The 17,604-nt window shown below is 38.5% G+C and overlaps 1 protein-coding gene across 1 annotated transcript in view; it reads right to left on the minus strand.

The window, feature by feature from the left end:
* Window positions 1-17,604, minus strand: part of pepd (peptidase D) — a 347,373-nt gene that overhangs the window by 25,168 nt on the left and 304,601 nt on the right. The window contains exons 12-13 of the mRNA XM_051931543.1: window positions 5,186-5,334; window positions 1,666-1,850 (exon numbers count right to left, since the gene is read on the minus strand). Coding sequence (XP_051787503.1) covers window positions 1,666-1,850; window positions 5,186-5,334 — 334 coding nt within the window. The remainder of the gene's footprint in view (window positions 1-1,665; window positions 1,851-5,185; window positions 5,335-17,604) is intronic.

Genomic DNA, 17,604 nt, shown 5'->3' on the forward strand with positions numbered 1-17,604 from the left:
TCTCTTCTTTAATCTTTCAACCTCACTCAGCACATGCACTTTTCCTACACTGTTCTCACTCCTCTCGTTGAGAAGCTCACTCTTGATCCATCTCAAGTAGGTAATTACAGAACTAATCAGTCAGGATTCAAGAAGGGCCACTCCATGGAGATGGCTCTACTCACCGTTGTTGATAACGTTACGGAAAGAACGACAAACCTGTCATCTGTGCTCATCCTGGTGGATTTCTCCTCTGCTTTTGATGTGGTCAACCATTATAACATCCTTGCCACCCTTTCTGACCTTTTCATCATTGGGACTACCCTCATGTGGTTTAAGTCCTACCTCTTGGGCAGATCCTCCTATGTGTCTTGGTATGGAGAGATGTCATGGGCACAATAGACGAGCATGGGAGTGCCCCAAAGATCGGTGCTGGGCCCTCTTATTAGGTGACTGTTAAAGTAGGTTTAGAAATGTTAGTTACAAGCACGGCTATTTATAGATTTTAGGCAAGCATATGACAGAGTGTCTAGGTGCAAATTATTTTCAGTAATGGAAGAATTTGGAATATCAAGGAAATTAATACGACTAGTAGAGATGACCCTTACAAACACCAGAGCTAGAGTTAAGATGCAAAATGAAATATCTAGGAGTTTTCTAAAAAAAAAAAAATATGGGGGTAATTTAGGGGAACATAATATCTGCCTAGTTTTTAAACTTGTGCCTGAAGAAAGCAGTCAGGAGAAATAACCCAGGGGGTACCATATACAGCAGGTCTCTTCAGGTCTTCACTTTTGCTGATGATATGTATTTGACAGCTAGCAATGTGACAAGGTTTAGAAGAGGGTTTCACTGAAGCTCAGAATGGGGGACTCATCATTAATGATAGTAAAACTAAAATTATGATCAACACAAGAGATGAACATACATTTGTTAATGTTCGGAATCTCAGGATAAAGCAGTACGTGTTTGAAACGGTAGTCGAGTTTAAATACCTGAGAGCAACAATAACAGCAAAGGATGATATTCATATAGAGATTAAGGCAAAACTTGCTGGTCCCAATAGGTGCTGTTTTGCTTTCAAAAACTTTTAAAAGCCTCATTGATTTCCCAGAGGGCAAAATATATACAGCAGAACAAATACAAATATCATCTACATATAATACATATAATATATCAAATACAAACTATCATCTGACCAACTGTGATGTATGGAGTCGAAACCTGGGCATTAACAAAAGTAGATGGAAAACAGCTTGAACACTTGGGAAAGAAAAATACTATAAAAGATTTTTGGACCAATGCAAAACCAAGGACAATGGCGAATAAGAACAAATCTGGACCTAATTGACTTATGTCAGTAGCTGGACCTGATCACCGAAATTAAGAAGACTAGGAAGATTGGGGAAATTAGAGTGAAATGTTATACAGAGGAAAGCCAGACGGAAGAAGTGGCAAGACCCAGGAAAGATACATTGATGATGTGGAGGAGAAATTTGGGAATATGGTATGAGGACAAGGAGAAGGAGCACAGTCAATAGATCAGAATGTTGGAATATCATAAGGGAGGCCAAGACTTATCTAGGGCTATAGTGCTAGAGGGTAAGGTAAGGCAAACATTTTTTTATGGTTCCAAAAACATAATATTGTATATTCATTGTAAAATGTATAGTAACTTCCACTAACCTCTGGGTATCCTCCAACATCATGTACATCAATTCCAAGAAGATGTCCCAAACCATGAGGCATAAATATGGCACCCAAGTGAACTTTCACCATTTCATCCACATTACCTTGAAGGATACCGATTTTTGTCAGTTCTTCCAAATGAATTCTATCTGCGAGACGATGCATGTCAGGCCAGGAAACACCTAGGAATATAACAAATGTAGCTTAAAATATTTATCGAGCATAACGAAGTGCAACACTAATGCATTCCTATCTTGGAGTCCAAGATTTTTTTCCCATATTATTTTGGTATAATTGGACTGGTATTTAAACATGCTGTTATTTCTTATAATTATATTATATTTGGAAATACCTAGTTAAGCATGAAAGTATTTCAATGGAATTTATGTATTTTATACATTGGTAAGAATTAGTCATCAAAGTATTCCTGGCCACTGCATTAACTAATCACACTGTTTCCATAATATCTATAGCAAATAGCAGGATTAAACCTAAACTGACACTTGATTAATAAATTTCCACTACCGGATTGCATGCAGAATAAATAATGTGATCGCCTGAGCCAATGCCTCAGGAAATTTAATCTTTTGGACAGTTCCACCTGTTCCTGCTGAAAGTGTGTGAGATGCTAAGCTGGTGAACAGAGTATATATAAAGTTATTGTCTGTTTTTACCTGCATTATTATCAATCTTTAATTTAATATTGTTTTTTGTATCAGTAAGGTGCTGCTGGAGTATGTGAATTTCCCCTTGGGATTAATAAAGTATCTATCTATCTAATGGACACGTGCTGACCAAAATCTCCAAAACTGTCATCCGGTTAAATGTTTACATGGCAAAACAACCGGGTTGCCTGCAGAGAAATCTACGTCTGTTAACCATGTTTCTCAGATACAAATAAGCTGGTTCCATAACGGGAATAAGGATTTACGTGGTATTTTAGAAACCAGATTTCTGTGAATAATCAGGTTATTAAAATGCACGTAAATCTGCTGACAGACTTAAGACTGGACTGAGATCTAGACTTTGACCTGGCTACTTAACATTGTTTTTTTTCAAGCCATTCCTGCAGATTTTTGCTTGTGGTGGTTGTCTTGCTTGAAAACAAATCTTCTCCCAAGGCACAGATTTGTTGCAGACTGCATTAGGTTCCTCTACAGGATTTCCTTGTAGTTTGCTGCATTCATTTGACCCTCTACTTTCATAAGTCATCCAGGGCCTACTGCAGAGAAGCATCCCTACAGTGCTTCACAATAGGGTTTGTTTTTTAAATAATTTGTAGTATTTGGCTTACGACAAGCATAGTGTTTAGTCAGATTGCCAGAAAATTTTAATTTTGTTGTCATCAGACCACAGAACCATCTTTCAGGTGACTTCACAGTCTCTCATATGCCTCTGGTAAATTCTAGCTTTTTTTCTGAACTGCCATTCTCCCCTAACTCTGTGACTACTGAAGTCCCCAGGCAACAGTTGCAAGCACAATCTCTCCAATCTTAGCCAGTTCTTCTTGCATGATCACTCAGTTTTTGTTAATGGACTGCACTAGACAGATTTACAGCTGTGGTATACTCTTTCCATGTTATAGCAATTGTCTTAACTGTATTCCATGAAATATTCACTGGCTTTGATATTTTCTTGTATCCATCCCCTGGCTTGTACTTTTCAATCACATTTTCATGAAGATGGTTGGAATGTTCTTTTGTCTTCATTGTGTAGGTTGGGTCATGGTACTCTCTCTGCACAAACTGGACCTGCCAGATACACATGCACTTATACTACAATCAAATGAAACCTCTTGTCAACACACAGGTGAACTCCATTGAACTATTTATGTAACTTCTGAAACCAACTGGCTGCACCAGTGAACACTTACAGGACCAATTATTTTATGCTTTACATTTTTTAATTAATTTAAATCACTTTCCAGAAATCTCTTTTCACTTTAAAATTAAAAAGACTTTTCTGGTTCATCAGCGTTTTTGTACAGACATTTAACTTTCTGAATATTCTTACCAAGCTGGGAGGACAGAAAAAATATGCCAAATGCCATGGCATTAAAACATACATTCTTTTAACAGTTGTAAAAATCAGAGTGATTGCAGATATAGGACCATCTGTGCTTGCAGTATAGTGTATGACTTGCATACAAGCAGGAGGCCTTTGTACACAGGTTTGAAAAACATTGATGCACACAGGAGTATACCTATTACAGTAATCCCTCGCTATATCGCGCTTCGCCTTTCGTGGCTTCACTCCATCGCGGATTTTATATGTAAGCATATTTAAATATATATCATGGATTTTTCGCTGCTTCGCGGGTTTCTGCAGACAATGGGTCTTTTAATTTCTGGTACATGCTTCCTCAGTTGGTTTGCCCAGTTGATTTCATACAAGGGACGCTATTGGCAGATGGCTGAGAAGCTACCCGGCTTACTTTTCTCTTTCTTTTGCGCTGACTTTCTCTGATCCTGACGTAGGGGGATTGAGCAGGGGGCTGTTTGCACACCTAGACGATACGGACACTCGTCTAAAAATGCTGAAAGATTATCTTCACGTTGTGATCTTTTGTGCAGCTGCTTCCTGAAACGACATGCTGCACGGAGCTTCGCATACTTAAAAGCTCGAAGGGCACGTATTGATTTTTGATTGAAAAACAAACTCTGTCTCACTTTGTCTGCTCCTGACGGAGGGGGTGTGAGCTGCCGCATTCAACAGCTTACTTTGTCTGCTCCTGACGGAGGGGGTGTGAGCTGCCGCCTTCAACAGCTTTGTGCCGCGGTGCTTCACATACTTAAAAGAAAAACAGCCCTATTGATCTGTTTGCTTTTCTCTATCTCTGTGACGTGATCTGCTCCTGACAAGCACTCCTTTGAAGAGGAAGATATGTTTGCATTCTTTTAATTGTGAGACGGAACTGTCATCTCTGTCTTGTCATGGAGCACAGTTTAAACTTTTGAAAAAGAGACAAATGTTTGTTTGCAGTGTTTGAATAACGTTCCTGTCTCTCTACAACCTCCTGTGTTTCTGCGCAAATCTGTTACCCAAGCATGACAATATAAAAATAACCATATAAACATATGGTTTCTACTTCGCGGATTTTCTTATTTCACGGGTGGCTCTGGAACGCAACCCCCGCGATGGAGGAGGGATTACTGTATTCACAAATGAGGTGAAATTGGGTAGGGCAATTACATAGTTGTGAATGTACCAGAAAAGGTCTCTACTAACACCATGCAAGGCTGAATAACTTCAATACTGCTGAATAGTTTTATGAAAGTTGGCCGTTATTTGTTTTGACCTTAAAAAATGTGGACAATAACGCTAAGTAGCTATAATAGCATGGCTTCTACCAGAAGAAAGACCAATATCTGTGCTTGTTAGCATACAGTATGCCTAAGACAGGAATCAGTTTAAATTGTCAATATATACTTTTCTGTTTATTCATAGAACATTCTATGAAGTTTAAATATTATAACTACTATATACTTATCACAAATATATACATTTTACATCTTACCTGGTTTGATTGCTGCCATGACTGCACGTGATGACTTCAGCACTGCTTCATAGATGGCCCGTTGGTCAGTAGTAAAGGATCCATTGGCTGGGAATGAGCAGGTTATATCAGATGAATAACAGTAATACTCTCCACCCAGATCAAAGAGACTGCAAAATACACAAAAATAGGAGATGTCTATAATGCAATAGTTCTATTGGTAATTACTAAAAGTATGTTTAGACGGTAGATAGATAGATAGATAGATAGATAGATAGATAGATAGATAGATAGATAGATAGATAGATAAATTATTAATCCCCAAGGGGAAATTCAAATACTCCAGCAGCAGCATACTGATAAAAACAATATTATTGCTCGTTGCTTAAAACTCGTAGATACGGCCCACCTTAAAACCATTCGCACCTCTACGCCAGCATCCTTTGTCCTCTAAATGTGCCGATAAAAACAAGCTGCAAGCAGCCGGCTATTCCATCCCCCCACCGACTTATAACGTGCACGAGCATCTCCCAACTCATGCCTTGATTGATTATCTGGGAGTGAAGTGGAGTTTTAGAGTGGAAATAATATATCGTTATTTGGAACACATATTGGAATGAGTGGGGATCGAACCGGGGACTCTTGATCACACTTGGTTTGCGTCTGTACTTGTGCTGTTTCTTAGAGTCAGATTGGAGGGGGGGGGGTGATGTTAGAGCGCATGAGCTTATTCAGTGCTACAGGATCAACACACATGTTGATCTTTTTTTTCTTTCAGTAATAGCACCAGCATAAATCCACACCCAATCTGACGCTGTTCATTTTCAAATAATATTGCATTTGTGCGATGATGTTTTCACATATATTGTTTCTTTCTTTCAGGTGTGTAATAGGAACCACAGCATAGAGAGAAGCGTGTGCATTGCAACAGGTACACACATTGTAAATGTAGGAAAGACGATCCTTGCGTGTGTGTGTGAACAGTTAACATTTGAATCTGATGATTGCATATAGCGCTGAACTTACTGCTCTGTACTATTCTATCCTCTGCATGTCCTGGAGTACAAAAGAAACAGCATACAGCAACATGTGGGGACTGGCAAGATCGGGGAAAAAAAAAACACGCAGTCACTGATTACAAACTGCAAGATGTTATGCGAATGAATATGAATAATGTTGCATCCGTGCCACAAAGTTTTCTGAAATGTACTATACAGGTCATAAAACGAATAATTCCAAATATCATATATACCTACGTCTGTGTTTTTTTTTTTTGGACATCATACACCATAAGGTGCACACTAATTCAGCATGAGCAGGAACACTCAATAAAACTGAATAAAAAAAATCAAGTGACGGTGAGATAAGAAGGCAGATTCACCAGCGTTTGTGTGTCAGCTTTAATCCCTCCAGATGAGAGAATGTCCAGTTCCATTGTCTCAAAACACCACTCACATCTCCACTTATTCCGTTTCAAATGAAAAATAACAGCATGAGATCCCTTTGTAGTATGTATCGTAATCGTGATTTAGTGAGAATAAAAGTTAAAAAAATGGTAACTTTTACAAGTCCTATAAATGCACACCGTGTGTTACAGACGCAAACCAAATGTATGTACAGTCATGGCCGAAATTATCGTCACCCCTGGAATTTTCCTTGAAAATGTACCATTTCTCCCAGAAAATTGTTGCAATTACAAATGTTTTGGTATACACGTTTATTTCCTTTATGTGCATTGGAACAACACAAAAAAACAGAAAAAAAGCCAAATCTGACATCATTTCACACAAAACTCAAAAACCAGGCTGGACAAAATTATTGGCACCCTCTACTTAATATTTGGTTGCACGCCCTTTGGAAAAAATAACTGAAATCAAGCGCTTCCTATAACCATCAACAAGCTGGAATTTCCGACCACTATTCTTTTACAAACTGCTCAAGGTTTCTCAGATTTGAAGGGCGCCTTCTCCCAACAGCAATTTTGAGATCTCTCCATAAGTGTTCAATCTGATTTAGATCCGGACTCATTGCTGGCCACTTCAGAACTCTCCAGCACTTAGTCTTCAACCATTTCTGAGTGCTTTTAGAGGTATGTTTAGGGTCATTGTTCTGCTGGAACACCCATGACCTCTGACGCAGACCCAGCTTTCTGACACTGGACCCTACATTGCGCCCCAATATCTTTTGGTAGTCTTCAGATTTCATGATGACCTGCACACAATCACGGCATCCAGTGCCACAGGCAGCACAACATCCCCAAAACATCTTAGAGCCTCCACCATGTTTGACTGTAGGTGCTGTGTTCTTTTCTTCGCAGGCCTCACTCCGTTTTCTGTAAACAGAATGATGCGCTTTACCAAAAAGCTCTGCCTTGGTCTCATCTGTCCACAAGATATTCGCCAGAAGGATTTTGGCTTCCTCAAGTACATTTTGGCAAACTCCAGTCTGGCTTTTTTATGTTTCTGTGTCAGCAGTGGGGTCCTCCTAGCTCTCCTGCCATAGCATCTCATCTCGTTCAGATGTCGACAGATAGTTCGAGCTGACACTATTGCACCCTGAGTCTGCAGAACAGCTTGAATATGTTTTGAAGTTGATTGGGGTTGTTCATCTACCATTCGGACTATCCTTCGTTGCAGTCTTTTATCAATTTTTCTCTTCCATCCACGTCCAGGGAGATTAGCTACAGTGCCATGTGTTGTGAACTTCTTGATTATGTTGCGCACAGTGTACAAAGGAACATGAAGATCTCTGGAGATGGACTTGTAGCCTTGAGATTGTTGATATTTTTCCACAATTTCTGTTCTCAAGTCCTCAGACAATTCTCTGCTCTTCTTTCTGTTCTCCATGCTTGGTGTGGCACACTCAGACACACAACAGAAAGGCTGAGTCAACTTTTCTCCATTTTAAGTGGCTTCAGGTGTGATTGCTATATTGCTAGCACCTGTTTCTTGCCACAGGTGAGTTCAAACGAGCATCATATGCTTGAAATAAAACGATTTACCCACAATTTTGAAAGGGTGCCAATAATTTGTCCGGCCCATTTTTGGAGTTCTGTGTGACATAATGTCAGATTTGGCTTTTTTTCTCTGTTTTATTGTGTTGTTCCAATGCACATAAAGGAAATAAACATGTATATACAAAAACATTTGTAATTGCAATAATTTTCTGGGAGAAATGGTGCATTTTCTGAGAAAATTCCAGGGGTGCCGATAATTTCGGCCATGACTGTATGTACTGTATAATATTAACAAAAGGAGCAGCTCACTACTGAAAATGGCAAATATAGGAGTGAGTGGGGATAGAACCGGGGACTCTTGATTACAAGTCAGCAAATGTTACCGCTATGCCAATGAAGCTGTTGTCTATTCCTTGAATCTTTTGTGAAAGTGTTTACTTGATTTTTGGACTTCAGGCTTCATCTATACTAATAAAAGGCAAAGCCCTCACTGACTGACTGACTGACTTACTGACTCACTCATCACTAATTCTCCAACTTCCCGTGTAGGTGGAAGGCTGAAATTTGGCAGGCTCATTCCTTACAGCTTACTTACAAAAGTTAGGCAGGTTTCATTTCGAAATTCTACGCGTAATGGTCATAACTGGAATGGAGGAGGCGGAGTCACATATCGTGTCATCACGCTTCCTACGTAATCACGTGAACTGAAAACAAGGAAGAGATTTACAGCACGAGTCAAATGCGGGAACGAAGGTAAATGACATTAATTGTTGAGTGTCTTTTAATACTGTGTAAGCATACATATTAACACATGTGCAATTAAACGTGTGCATTTACGGGGTGATTTCTCAGGCTTAAAAGCTCGCCTTTTATTAAAAAGGTAAATGCAAACTGTTTTCATTCTGAAGGGCACAAACCACGTTAGATTTCAGCCGTTAAACGCTCAAAAATGTCGGTACACCAGATAAATAAGCGCAACATATTATCAGTTGTATTGTATGCTTACAATACATATAGAAATGTGTTAATCGTTAACTAATATTATGGGATGGAGTTTTTCGACTCGCGCCTTGATTTAAACGATTGCAGGTCTTGGTGGGTTTGCGTAGCTTATTGTCAATATCTTTACACCTCTTTTTAAGACTTAATTTAAAAATGTTTTCTTTTCTTCTTAATAAAAATTTAAAAGCAGTACTTCGCCGGTGCGAAGCGCGGGGATTTGAGCGACTGACGCATACAGACATATTCATGAGTGCAGGTACTTCGGAAAGAAAGCACCGTGTAAACCTAAAGTTTAAATTAAGTTCATAGACCTACAAAAGGTTGCCATTGATTTCAGGCAAGATTGCTTTTCTCCTGTACAACTATACGTTGCATTCTCAAGAGTGTGCTTGCACGTCTTGGTCATATTACAACTGGAGTGCTGAACTGACAACGTGGTATACAAACAGAACTATAACAATCGTAATAAACGAACAAAAAAACAGCGGACAACCCGTGGATTAAATAAAAAGGCTGCTTCCGTTGGCGAAGCAACGAAAAAGGAAGACCGTATATGGCGTTCGTTTATAAAACAGTGGAGAGGCTGTGTGAAGTCAGCTTCACAAAAAAACAGATCCTTAACAAATTGTTATTGGTATATTTTCCCTCAATTTAAAAAGGTTTTCTTTTCTTCTTAATAAAAATTTAAAAGCAGTACTTCGCTGGTGCGAAGCGTGTGGATTTGAGCGACTGACGCATACAGACATATTCATGAGTGCAAGTACTTCGGAAAGAAAGCACCGTGTACACCTAAAGTTTAAATTAAGTTTATAGACCTACTAAAGGTTGCCATTGATTTGAGGCAAGTTTGCTTTTCTGCTATACAACTATACGTTGCATTCTTAACAGTAAGCTTGCACAGCTTGGTCATATTACAACCGGAGTGCTGAACTGACAAAGTGGTATACAAAGAGAACTATAACAATCGTAAAAAAAGCAAAAAAAAAAAAAAGCTAAGAACCCTTGGATTTAATAAAAAGGCTCCTTCCTTGGCGAAGCAAGGAAAAAGGAAGACCTTATATGGCGTTCGTTTATAAAACAGCGGAAAAGCTGTGTTAAGGCTGCTTCACAAAAAAACAGATCCATAACAAATTGTTATTGGTATATTTTCCCTCAATTTAAAAAGGTTTTCTTCTTAATAAAAATTTAAAAGCAGTACTTCCCAGAGATTTAGATATAGATATATAGATATATATAGATATATAGATATATATATATAGATATATATATAGATATATATATATATATATATAGATATATATATAGATATATATATATATAGATATATATATATAGGTAGATAGATATATATAGATAGATATATATATATGTAGATAGATATAGATATATATATATATATATATAGATGTATATAGAGATACAGATATAGATATATATATATGTATGTATGTCTATATATATATATATATGTAAGCTTATAAGTACTGCCTTACTTCTCTTTAAGAAAGGAAGATGTAATGATACTTGATTTAAACAATTCCATGTCTTGGTGGGTTTGCGTAGCTTATTGTCAATATCTTTACACCTATTTTTAAGACTTATTGACTGAAACGGGCTTTCACGAAAAAAGTTAGGGCTTTGCTACAGGATACACCCTCCACAAGTTAAGGAAGTAAAAATAAAAGTATATATTTCTGTTTTATTTAAACCTTTTAAGTTCGTATGCATAGCCCCATTTGGCTGTTTTAGTTTTTTTTTTTTTCTTTCTTCAGTAATATTTAATCTCCTTAAAGAAAAAGAACATATGCATTTTATTTTTATTGTATCTCTTTAGTAATATTTTAGTGTAAAAGGATAACCAGTATTTAAACCTTTTATGTTACTTTATAAAGTTATTTTATACATTGTTGAAAAATTAATAAGAAAGCTACATATTTTGGCAGCTGCTGCTTTAATTTTCAATGAAATGAAAACAGCTCTCCAAGAGAAAACCTCAATGAAGAAGAAACAGTTTGCACTATCTAAAAAGGAGAAACCCTTATTTATAGAGGTTTGCTGCAGATGACTTAACTGAAAATAAATGAATAGTTCCTATGTGTATAATACATATTTATCTATTTTACTTATGCCTTTATTCCAGCAACTTGCAACATCTGAGGTACAATTTCTTACATTACTTTTGTTTTTTGCAGCACAGGCAGGTGAAGTGACTTTCTCAGGGTCACACAGTGGTGTCAGTACCAGGATTTGAACTGACAAGCTCCGGGTTTGCTGAAATATTACTGAAGAAAGAAAAAAAACGAAAACGGGCAAATAGGGCTATGCATACAAATGTCCGTCCATCCATCCATTATCCAACCCGCTATATCCTAAATACAGGAGCCAATCCCTGCAAACACAGGGCACAAGGCAGGAAACAAACCCCGGGCAAGGTGCCAGCCCACCGCAGGTCGCACACACCCACACACCATGGACAATTTAGAATCGCCAATGCACCTAACCTGCATGTCTTTGGACTGTGGGAGGAAACCGGAGTACCCGGAGGAAACCCAGACAGACACGGGGAAAACATTCAAACTCCACGCAGGGAAGCAAACCCGGGTCTCCTAACTGGCACCTTTCACTGCGCCACCATGCCGCCCGCATACAAACTTAAAAGGTTTAAATAAAACAGAAATATCTACCTTTATTTTTACTTCCTTACCTTGTGGAGGGTGTATCCTGTAGCAAAGCCCTAAGTTTTTTCATGAAAGCCCCTTTCAGTCAATAAGCCTTAAAAACAGGTGTAAAGCTAAACTTGCAGCACCACTATTCAATTACACTTGCCTAACGCCTCTCCTAAGGGGACAAACTGTGGGATCTGGGCATCAGTCAAAGCACCAATCACAGGCCCGATTAGAAAGCGGGAAGCTGTGATTTGTCGTCTCCCTCCCATGTAACAATCACAGCCTGTGTTACAACGCACTATGTATGTATGTATATATGAAGAGGATGGATGGATGGATGTATATGTGTGTATATATATTGATATGTGTATATATATATATGTATATATATGTGGATGTGTATATGTATATATATATATATGTATATGTAGATATGTGTATATATGTATATATGTTTACATAACCTCTTTAACACACTACTTCTCCGTTGCGAAGCGTGGGTATTTTGCTATATATATATATATATATATATATATATGTGAATGTATGTATGTATGTATATATATATATATATGTGCATATGTATATATATATGTGTATATATATATGTGTATATATATATGTGTATATATATGTAGATATGAATGTATATATATATATATATATATATATATATATATATATATATATATATATATATATATATATATATATATATACACACACACACACACAGATGTGTAAATTTGTATATGTATATATATATGTATATGTGGATATGTATATGTATGTATATATATGTATATGTAGATATGTGTATATGTAGATATGTATACAGTGGTGTGAAAAACTATTTGCCCCCTTCCTGATTTCTTATTCTTTTGCATGTTTGTCACACAAAATGTTTCTGATCATCAAACACATTTAACCATTAGTCAAATATAACACAAGCAAACACAAAATGCAGTTTTTAAATGATGGTTTTTATTATTTAGGGAGAAAAAAAATCCAAACCTACATGGCCCTGTGTGAAAAAGTAATTGCCCCCTTGTTAAAAAATAACCTAACTGTGGTGTATCACACCTGAGTTCAATTTCCGTAGCCACCCCCAGGCCTGATTACTGCCACACCTGTTTCAATCAAGAAATCACTTAAATAGGAGCTGCCTGACACAGAGAAGTAGACCAAAAGCACCTCAAAAGCTAGACATCATGCCAAGATCCAAAGAAATTCAGGAACAAATGAGAACAGAAGTAATTGAGATCTATCAGTCTGGTAAAGGTTATAAAGCCATTTCTAAAGCTTTGGGACTCCAGCGAACCACAGTGAGAGCCATTATCCACAAATGGCAAAAACATGGAACAGTGGTGAACCTTCCCAGGAGTGGCCGGCCGACCAAAAGTACCCCATGAGCGCAGAGACGACTCATCCGAGAGGTCACAAAAGACCCCAGGACAACGTCTAAAGAACTGCAGGCCTCACTTGCCTCAATTAAGGTCAGTGTTCACGACTCCACCATAAGAAAGAGACTGGGCAAAAACGGCCTGCATGGCAGATTTCCAAGACGCAAACCACTGTTAAGCAAAAAGAACATTAGGGCTCGTCTCAATTTTGCTAAGAAACATCTCAATGATTGCCAAGACTTTTGGGAAAATACCTTGTGGACTGATGAGACAAAAGTTGAACTTTTTGGAAGGCAAATGTCCCGTTACATCTGGCGTAAAAGGAACACAGCATTTCAGAAAAAGAACATCATACCAACAGTAAAATATGGTGGTGGTAGTGTGATGGTCTGGGGTTGTTTTGCTGCTTCAGGACCTGGAAGGCTTGCTGTGATAGATGGAACCATGAATTCTACTGTCTACCAAAAAATCCTGAAGGAGAATGTTCGGCCATCTGTTCGTCAACTCAAGCTGAAGCGATCTTGGGTGCTGCAACAGGACAATGACCCAAAACACACCAGCAAATCCACCTCTGAATGGCTGAAGAAAAACAAAATGAAGACTTTGGAGTGGCCTAGTCAAAGTCCTGACCTGAGTCCAATTGAGATGCTATGGCATGACCTTAAAAAGGCGGTTCATGCTAGAAAACCCTCAAATAAAGCTGAATTACAACAATTTTGCAAAGATGAGTGGGCCAAAATTCCTCCAGAGCGCTGTAAAAGACTCATTGCAAGTTATCGTAAACGCTTGATTGCAGTTATTGCTGCTAAGGGTGGCCCAACCAGTTATTAGGTTCAGGGGGCAATTACTTTTTCACACAGGGCCATGTAGGTTTGGATTTTTTTTTCTCCCTAAATAATAAAAACCACCATTTACAAACTGCATTTTGTGTTTACTTGTGTTATATTTGACTAATGGTTAAATGTGTTTGATGATCAGAAACATTTTGTGTGACAAACATGCAAAAGAATAAGAAATCAGGAAGGGGGCAAATAGTTTTTCACACCACTGTATATATGTATATATAAGTTTACATAACCTCTTTAACACACTACTTCTCCGCTGTGAAGCGCGGGTATTTTGCTAGTACATTATATAGTTTATGCCTACATTTTGTCATTTACTACTAAAATATGAAAAACGTTTGTTTTAAAAATGTGTTTACACAGATTACTGTAGAAACGGAACACACATGAAATGCGTGTGTTCCAAATAGCGATCTATTATTTCCACTCTAAAACTCCAGCACTTCAGTCACTCCCAGATAATCAAACAAAGCATGAGCTGGGAAAACTTAGTGAACGTTCTTTGGCAGTGGGGGATGGAATAGCCGGCTGCTTGCTGCTCGTCTTAAACAGCACATTTAGAAGACAAAAGAGAGGTGAGAACGGTTTTAAGGTGGGCTGGATCTATGAGTTTTTTTCGTAGACTCTGGTAATACTATTGTTAAAAAGTGCAAGGTGGAGAGTGCGAGGCAGGTATAACAGTCAATAACATTGTACAATGTTACCGTTTACCCTCCCCCGGTGGAACTGAAGAGTCGCACAGTGTTGGGGAGAAACGATCTCCTCAGTCTGTCAGTGGAGCAGGACAGTGACAGCAGTCTGTCGCTGAAGCTGCTCCTCTGTCTGGAGATGATACTGTTCAGTGGATGCAGTGGATTCTCCATGATTGACAGGAGCCTGCTCAGCGCCAGTCACTTTGCCACAGATGTCAAACTGTCCAGCTCCGTGCCTACAATAGAGCCTGCCTTCCTCAGCAGTTTGTCCAGGCGTGAGGCGTCCCTCTTCTTTATGATGCCTCCCCAGCACACCACTGCGTAGAAGAGGGCGCTCACCACAACCGTTTGATAGAACATCTGCAGCATCTTATTGCAGATGTTGAAAGATGCCAGCCTTCTAAGGAAGTATAGACGGCTCTGTCCTCTCTTGCACAGAGCGGCAGTATTATCAAGGGTAGTTACCAATGTGGCCTGGATAATGGACTATTTAACTTTCAGATCATAGTTTATGAGGCTTAAGAACTGTGTATCTAACATGGTCTTGATTAGCATAGGGTTTTCACAGGGAACTGTATTGGCTCGCTTACTGTATACCCTATACGCCTCAGACTTTAGATATAAAACTACATCATGTCATCTAAAGAAAGTTTCCAATGACACAGCCATAATTGGGTATATCATCAGTAGACAGGAGAATTAATACAGGACACTTGTGGAGGCATTTGTTGAATGGCGCCAACTGAACCACCTGCTTCTCAACATCACTTAGACAAAGAAGATAATTGTACACTTCAGGGGCCTCATGTATAATGGCGTGCGTAGAATTTACACTATAACATGGCGTATGAACAAAAGCGGAAATGTGCACAAAAAAATCCAGATACATAAATCTGTGCGTACGCCAACTTCCACGTTCTTCCGCTACATAAATCCCAGTCAGCGTGAAAAGTAACGCACATGCACGCCGTCCCACCCCGTCTCCTCCCAGAATTACGCGTCTTTGAATATGCAAATCAATATAAATAACCCTTAAGCTCAGCGTTCTGTGAAAAGACAATGGCAAAAACACGGGGGAAAATAGAAGAATTTCAGCTAATACCAAGTGGAGGCAAGGAAAAACGTACTATTTGCTGGTTTAAACAGTGATATAAACAACAAAAGGAAGTTGATCGAGTGACAGAGTGCTGGAGAAACTCGAAAGTTCAAGTTCGCAAAATCGCACAGGGCCCAAAATAAAAAGAAGACGTCAGATACCAAAGTCGCCGTGAAAACTCAAAAAGTCAAAAAGTCACAGCCCACCATCTGAGTGTCATATGGAAGCTTACTAGGGCAAAGAGAAAAGGAAAAAAAATAGGCACACAGTGGGGAAAAAAGGCTTGAAATAATAATAATAATAATAATAAATTTTATTTATATTAAATGTCAACCTTAATCATGTAGTTTATTTTGTCATTAAAGTAGAACGTCATAAACTTCATCTTAAAATCGTTTCATTTACTAGTTTCTCAAATACCATTATAAGTAAAGTAGCACGTTAAATGCTTTGTATTGAATGTGTTCTTCTATGTGATCTATGTCTGTGAATCACTACATGCTTCTTAAAAGGGCTCTCTCTTTCTCCAACAGAACACAGAATCCGGTACTGATACACATAAGGCGCATACTAATTCAGCGTGAACAGGAGCACACAATAAAACTGAAAAAAAAAAAAAAAAAAAATCAAGTGACAGTGAGATATGAAGGCGGCAGATTCACCAGCATTTGTGTGTCAGCTTTTATCCCTCCAGATCAGAGAATGTCTAGTTCCATTGCCTCAAAACACCACACACATCTACAGTTACTCCCAGTTTCAAATAAAAACTAACAGCGTCAGATCCCTAGGGCGGTAGTATTTATCGTGATCGTGACAGAGAATAAAAGTGAAAAAAAAGGGTAATTTTTACAAGTCCTGTAAATGTACACCGACTGTTACAGACACAAACCAAATGTATGTGTGCACTGTATAATATTAACAATAAGAGCAACTCACTACTGAAAATGGCAACTATAGCAGACAGTGGGGATCAAACCGGGGACTCCTGATTACAAGTCAGCAAATCATACCACTACGCCACAGAAGCGGTTGTATCTTCCTTGAACCTTTTGTGAAAGGTTTTATTTGATCTTTGGACTTCAGGCTTCACATATTATATAGTTTATGCCAACAGTTTGTCATTTACTACTAAAATATGAAAAATGTTTCTGTTTTAAAAATGTGTTTACACAGATTATTGTGGAAATGGAACACACATGAAATGCATGTGTTCCAAATAACAATCTATTATTTCCACTCTAAAACTCCAGCACTTCACTCCCAGATAATCAATCAAGGCATGAGCTGGGTCAGCTTTGTGCACATTCTGCGGCGGTGGGGGAATGGAATAGCAGGCTGCTTGCTGCTTGTCTTAATCGGCACATTTACAGGACAAAAGACACTGAGGGAGAGGTGCGAATGGATTTAAGGTGAGCCAGATCTATGAGTTTTTTCGTAGGCTCTGGTAATTTTAGTGTTAATTATTCTATCCATCCAGTGTTGCGCCAGTCCCAGCAAGCATACAGCGAGAGGCAGGAACAATCCCTGAACTTGCTAGCGCTGTGACACCGTGTCCTCACAGGTTTAATTATTAACAATACAGTAATCCCTTGCTATATCGCGCTTCGACTTTCACGGCTTCACTCTATCGCGGATTTTATATGTAAGCATATCTAAATATATATCGCGGATTTTTCGCTGATTCGTGGGTTTCAGTGGACAATGGGTATTTTAATTTCTGGCATATGCTTCCTCAGTTGGTTTGCCCAGTTGATTTCACACAAGGGATGCTATTGACAGA

This window comes from Erpetoichthys calabaricus, chromosome 9 (assembly GCF_900747795.2).
Source record: "Erpetoichthys calabaricus chromosome 9, fErpCal1.3, whole genome shotgun sequence".
Taxonomy (NCBI): domain Eukaryota; kingdom Metazoa; phylum Chordata; class Cladistia; order Polypteriformes; family Polypteridae; genus Erpetoichthys; species Erpetoichthys calabaricus.